The 7,166-nt window shown below is 36.5% G+C and overlaps 1 protein-coding gene across 1 annotated transcript; it reads left to right on the top strand.

Moving 5' to 3' along the window:
- Positions 1–2,484: 2,484 nt before the first annotated feature.
- Positions 2,485–6,915, top strand: LOC132145005 (palmitoyltransferase ZDHHC3-like). Its single transcript, XM_059555665.1, has 7 exons — positions 2,485–2,728; positions 3,776–4,113; positions 4,203–4,327; positions 4,438–4,534; positions 5,273–5,354; positions 5,478–5,608; positions 6,513–6,915. Exons 2-7 carry the CDS (start codon positions 3,802–3,804, stop codon positions 6,669–6,671), a joined length of 906 nt encoding a protein of 301 aa, XP_059411648.1. The 5' UTR covers positions 2,485–2,728; positions 3,776–3,801; the 3' UTR covers positions 6,672–6,915.
- Positions 6,916–7,166: the final 251 nt, after the last annotated feature.

Consider the following 7,166-nt stretch of genomic DNA (forward strand, 5'->3'; position numbering starts at 1 on the left):
GTAGGCCGTCCCATTCAGCATTTTAACGCTCCGAAGTGTGCTCAGCAGCGCCTCCTTTGTACCCTTGAAGCGGTCTTCCGCGAAGCCCGCATAGAAGCAGGCTCCACGCACTTCAACTACCCAGGAATCCTTGCGAAAGACCAATCAGACAACAGATGGGAGGATATTTCGCTCACGGACTGTAAACATGGCTGAGAAGAGAATATTTAAGTGTAAAAGTATCAATGTTTTTTATGACATAGGCGTACATTTTACCAGTTGTTACTTACAGTTATACAAACATTATCGACCAGTTGATATCTCAAACATAATAATAGCGCGTTAAATAATACGATCGCATTATGATTCATTACATAAATAGAACCGAATGTCATGGCTTTATGAGTCATATAAACGTAGTATGAATATTGAAACCTATACATTTTTCTTAAACTCATTTTAATTTTGTGTTAAAATTTAACATTATGTATTATTATGTACAAATGTATTTATCATTTAAATCAGGGGTTTTCAAACTGTGGGTCGCGACCCACTTGTGGGTCACAGAATGGAACAAGGTGGGTCGCACAAAGTCACTTGGCTGCAGCTAAATTTGCGTTTCAATGACACACACACACACAGTTCAGTCTAGGGCTGCACGAAAGTGACGAGTGGGAACGGTGCGAGGCCGGTGGAGTGATTGGAATTGAGCGACACCTGCTCGACTCACCAGTCTCGAGAACCACGGAGGAGATCGGAAGGATACAAAAGAGGAGCGTCCGTCTCCCCGGCAACTCACTCCAGCCCACCGCCTCGAGCATCCTCCTTCGCCCTACTCGATGGCACTGCGGATTCACCTCAGTGCCGAGGGATCTTCGGCAGCGCGTCCCTCCTTCCTCCCAGGCTTCGGCACCAGTCTAACACATTAAAAACTTCTCAATCACGGGAAGGAGGAGGCGGGAACCGGGAACCCACTCGTCACAATGATATAGCCCACCAACATTAATAAGGACTGCAATATCCTTAGTGTGATTTTCGAATTGCAATTAAGTCCGCGTGCTTTGCGTGTTTTGAAGCGCGGGCGCGCACGAGTTGTAATAACAGTGAAGGTCTCAGAGCAATGTCATTAAAAGGTTCAATCGGTCCGCATTATTAAAAGAGAAAAACTTGCTCACTTCAATACACTATATTCCGCATGAGATTGCATACACCAGAAAACAAATGTTACGAAAACGGTTTCAGGTAGGCCATGTTCATTCATTTCTATCGTCCGTTTGAGCTCTGTGCACTTTTTTCGTTCGGGAAACGGTTTGTAAAAAGCATTTCACATGTACAGGGTGAGCAGTGCACAAACGCAGGGTTAATTGTAACACTACAAGATTTAAACATTTCCACATAACAAAATGCACAAAAAAATAATGCAATACTCCTTGACGTATCATCTCTTTTTAGAGAAAAATTTGCCAAAGTTCAGAAATCTTTTGAAGATATTGCTGAACATTAATTTAACCATTGCTAAAATAAATTTCTGCCTGAACTTAATGTCATCCAGTTTTTTTTTTTTTGTTTATTTAAAACGAGACACATGTTTATTATTATTTTTTACCTATTTCACAATTATTTTAATCTCCAAACAGTTTTAGATAGTTCTGCTTTGCTTCTTATGCTTTTTCTAAAAAAAGTGTTGGATTGTGCTCCGTTCTCACCGACACACACGGAAGGATCGTGAATGCATTTTCTGCAACAAAACACAGCAGCGCAGATTACAGTTCACTGGAGTGAGCCTGTTTAACGTTTTTATGGACACTACATATTCTAAAGTCTGTAAACAAAAATTAAAACTTAAATATTAATAGTGATTTTTTTCAGGTGTAGGCCTACTCTAAAATAAAAAGTTTTTTTTTCTTAAATACTTCATTTCTGTCATCAAACTTTTAAGTAAGATTAGGCTTAAAGTAATATCAACCTTTTTTTTCCTCAAATATTGTGGTGGGTCATGAAATAGATTACACTTGTCTAGGTGGGTCGTGGAATGGAAAAGTTTGGGAACCACTGATTTAAATAACCATGACATCTATTCTAATGCCCAGGTGGCATTTACAATTATAGAACTGTAAAAGCAGGCTGTGTATTTCACATGGACATATTATTTGGGAAATTAAAATTAATCCTGTTCTCTATGCTAAACACTGTAATTTGTTTAATGATATTTGTGATATTTTTCTAATAAAGGGACTGATGAGATGACCTTTAAGTTTATTCAGCTCCGTATGGAGAGGGATAAGTCAACCAGACCTTCTTCCTGTTTCCGGCGTGACGATCGAGTCTGTCCCAAAATACCTCTCAATGCACCCTCGCGGACTCGCGCTAAGGGCCCTATAGGTCTGCACTACATGACGTCACCGAAGTGTGGACTCTGAGGAAGTCCACAAGGCCGGAGTGTGCCATTTGGGACAGGGCCTGATACTTCTGGTTGCCGAAAGCGTGAGGACTTTTATTGTGTAATGTTCTGAGAGCGGAAGCCCGGGTGGGCGACTGTGTTGGGTGTGTAACAGAAACTTCCTGGATGTCGCGGTTCACCTGCCGAAACTGAAGAGATAATTCACACAAAAACACAATCGCCTGCTCATATATCCAACAAACTGACATTTCATCGCTACCTTACGTCACCTGTGTGGAAGCGGAGAGAACATTCATCATCTGAAGCAGAGAAGTCAGTGACGCGCTGCTGGAGCATTCAGAGAACACAGTGAGTGAGTCAGAACTGAACTCAATACATTTAATGATTTAAACAGACTATAAGTGTCTCCCCCGTTTGTTGCCTTCGAGAATTATTTCGTACAATATCTACAAGCCCTGTCACAGAAATAAAGAATTTTTGGGGGGTGTTTAGTTCTATTTATTAATACATTCTGAATATACCTGCGATCATTTTTAATCATTAATATATTTGTTATTTATTCATTTAGGGCCTATTCCTATCTATGTTTGTTTTATTTTATTATTTAGCTTTTTAGCCTTTATATTTGTTTAGCATTGCGTGCACACACACAATAGTATTATTTTAGTATAATTTATGATAATCATATTTTAAAAAGTAGTTTTCATATTTATATTTTCTGTTTAAATATATGTGTGTATATTATTTTTCTTTTTTTTCTATTGTCCATTTCAATTTTAGTTAAAGTTTTAGTAATTTTCTTGTTCTTGTTTTTTTTTTTTTTTATAATTTTTATTTTATTTTGTCTATATAGTTTCTATTATGATTTTTTTTTTTCTTTCAGATGAATCATTTTAGTACATTAACTTAAACTAAAGGAAACTGAGAAATATTAACTTGGCAAACAGCTGAAATAAAATTAGGCTTTTTGTTTTTTTAAGTGTTCGGGGTTTTTAATGTTTCTGGTTTCAGTGAACTGTAATAACCCTGCTTCTTAATGGACGTAATCTATTTTTAATATGCTGACATTGCATCCTCTGCTTTCAAAGGTCTGACAATGGTCACATGATTGAAATATTGTAATTAAAAACTGTGCTTTTAGAAGCTGATTGCAGATTGATTCCTATAACTATAACAGTAGATTAAGGCCTGCAACACCCTGACCATGAGTTTGATTCTCTGGGATGCATGAAGTGAGAAATGTACTGTATTCCTTGAATGCAGCGTAAGTTTTAAGGGAGAGAGGGATAGTAAAATAGCACTGCTGTAAGTCACTTTGGGTAAAAGCGTCTGCTAAGTGCATGAACTGGCTGTTGTGTGAGCTACATGTCGATCGTCACATCTGTCTGTCTGAAGAAGGATGAGGGTGTTTCCTGGTGGAAATGATGAAGAGTTCCCCAGCTAACCGCGGTCGGGACATCGAGCGTCAGGCAGGATATCTGCGCCCAGAGCACTGCATGCCTCCCCCTCCGCAGACACACTCGGCCGGTGACATGTGGTTCATCCGGGACTGCTGTGGCATCGTGTGCGGCGTGATCACGTGGCTGCTGGTCTTCTTCGCCGAGTTTGTGGTCATCTTCGTAATGCTGTTGCCGTTGAAGAGTATGCTGTACAGCCTAGTTAATGGTGCCTTGTTTAACGGACTGGCCTTCCTCGCCCTGGCCTCACACTTCAAGGCCATGTGCACCGACCCGGTGAGACAAACACACACATGCAATAGTTTGCGTAGATTCATCACTAAACCATCCAAAGACTGGTGTTTTGACTCTGTCTTTCCTCCTAGGGAGCCGTTCCGAAGGGAAACGCCACTAAAGAGTTCATTGAGAGTCTGCAGCTCAAGCCTGGACAGGTGGTGTATAAATGTCCCAAATGCTGCAGCATCAAACCTGATAGAGCTCATCACTGCAGGTCAACACACACACACACACACACACACACACACACACACTGTGTGAGGTTCTCTTCCGAGGCTGTTTCCTGCAGATGTGTCATTGTAAGTGTGTGTTTTCTCTGTGTAGTGTGTGTAAGCGCTGTATCAAGAAGATGGACCATCATTGTCCCTGGGTCAACAACTGTGTGGGAGAGAGCAACCAAAAATACTTTGTGCTTTTCACTGTGAGTTTCAAGTTGTTTTAGTATCATCCGGATACTTTTTTATTAATCATTTGAAAAAGTTTTCATTTATATATATATATATAATTTTTTATTATTATTATTAGTAGTATATGTAATGTAAAAAAAGTCATATACAATTGAATGTTTTAAAATGTCATATTTTAAAATGTATTTAATAATTTTGTTTTGCGTTTGACTTTTTTATTTACATTTTTAATATCTATATATTTTTAATTTCTTTTTTTATTTCAATTTTAGTTTTAGATATTTTAGTACAGGTTGCCTTGGAAACTAGCTGGTTTTTAAGGGGGGGGGTTAGATTTTAATTCAGTTGAATATTTATTTTATTTAAAATTTTCACTTTATTTTGTGGCAGAGTTATTTATCAACTAAAACAAACTGTTAAAGATTTGAAAAATGAAATACAATTATTTATTTCAAAATTATATATTCATTTATTTCATAATTATATATGTCATATGTTATATCGCAAACTTTAAACAACTAACTAAAATAGGTTAAAGCAGTCAAATTAATAACTGGAAATAGTAAATAATAATAATAATACAAATTAATGAAAAACTTAAAAAATAACAATAAATGTCCTCTACTCTAAGTTGTAATATTTAAAATAATAGTAGTAATAAACATGGCAAAAGAACAAAATTTCTAAAACTATAAAATATTGAAATAAAATGATTGTAGTATATAAATAAAGTGTTTCTGGTGTTTTTACAGATGTACATTGCTTTGATTTCTCTTCATGCTCTCATCATGGTGGCTGTAAATTTTGTCTTCTGTTTTGAAGAAGACTGGGCAAGTAAGTGCTTGTTTCTGGGTTTTATTTTCCTCCGTTTGCTGCTAGATGATTGGCTGCTTGTGTTGTAACGGAGCGCTCTGATTGGTTGATGAGTTTAGAAAGCTTCCTCTTTCCTCTCCTCAGAGTGCAGTTCCTTCTCTCCTCCGACGACCCTCATCCTCCTCATCCTCCTGTGCTTTGAGAGCCTGCTCTTCCTCATCTTCACTGCTGTGATGTTCGGGACACAGGTTCACTCCATCTGTAACGATGAGACTGTAAGTCAACATCTGCTGATGTCACTTCCTACAATAATAAACCATTCTTCCTCATGCCAGGTTATTATAGTCAACGGAAACTAAAACCACTAAAATGTTTATTAACTTTTACTCAAATAAAAATGAAAAAGAAAAAAAAGATAATTCAAAATATTAATAAAAAATACTATCAAATTTAAGCAGTAGTTTCAGTATTTTATTATTCACATTTTATTTTAAAACATTAGTAATTTTGTTGTTTTTCATGTTTACTAAATTTAAGTTTTTAATTAACTAATCATTTAAAAAATTTGATTTAAAAATTTAATAATTTAACTAAAATGTAAATAAAATTTGAAAAAATGCAATCAAAAACTAGGTCAAAATATTAATTAAACTATAATAGTATTCAATGATACAAAAGTAACACTGTCTAATGCATACAAATTTGTGAAAATTAAGCAGTTATTTTGTATTATTTATATACTATTATCGTTTTTTATTAATATTTTTAATTAGTTCAATTTTTTTCATTTTAATTTTTACATTTGAAAGTTTTAGTAATTTTGTCATGCTCATTTATTATTATTTTTGAATGCCTATTTAGTTTCAGTTTGATTTTATTTTTTATTTCAGTTCACATTAATTAAGATTTTATTGGTTTTAGTTTTAGTTAATTATAATAAGAGTAAATTTAAGAGTAAATTTGAGCAGTTTTTACCCGTTTATGTGACCAAACATCTCATTTAATAAATTCCACTTGCTTTTCATCGTCCACATTTCAAGATCCACAAGTCTGTGTGAGAAGCGTTTGTCTTCTACATTCCCTTGAACAGCTGAAGAAAGCATTTAGATGGATTCAATCATAACTGAATGCAGAAATCATCAGATCAAACTCTCAGAGCGTGACTCTCTCTGTTCACAGGGAATCGAGCAGCTGAAGAAAGAAGAGAGACGATGGGCCAAAAGGTCCAAGTGGATGAACATGAAGGTGGTGTTCGGTCACCCGTTCTCTGTGGCCTGGCTGAGTCCGTTTGCCCCGCCGGATCACGGGAAGGCCAATCTCTACCAGTATGTGGTCTGAGACGTCTCTACACAAACATCTCTCTTTGCTTTTAACTCCGTCTGCTCTGAAAGACCTCAGCGCACAGGACTCTAGTGGCCTGTTTCTGCTCGAGAGTGACTCTGACGTCCAGCTGATCTGTTCTAATCAATCCCACACTGTGAACACTGGCCTTTATCAATGATGTTTGAGATGAACTGGATCTAGAGGCCTTGAGTATGGAACTTACTAACCATCACCAGCCGTGGCAAATAACTCAAAAAGTTTTTTTCTTGATTGACAGATGCCTTTATTATTCACTGGGTAATTAGGAAATGCTTTTTTTTCATTCTCTGCTCGAGCTTTAGCACAGAAATGCTGCTAGAGTGTGAGGAATCTTACTTTGCCAAATTTTATTCCATTATGAAAAGTTAAATCACACAAAACATATTTTTTTTCAACTAATCAACTAATTTATCATTTTCAAAACACTAGTGGGTGAACATTATGAAAATGTCTGGTCCATATATCATACCA

This window comes from Carassius carassius, chromosome 8 (genome assembly GCF_963082965.1).
Source record: "Carassius carassius chromosome 8, fCarCar2.1, whole genome shotgun sequence".
Classification (NCBI taxonomy): Eukaryota; Metazoa; Chordata; class Actinopteri; order Cypriniformes; family Cyprinidae; genus Carassius; species Carassius carassius.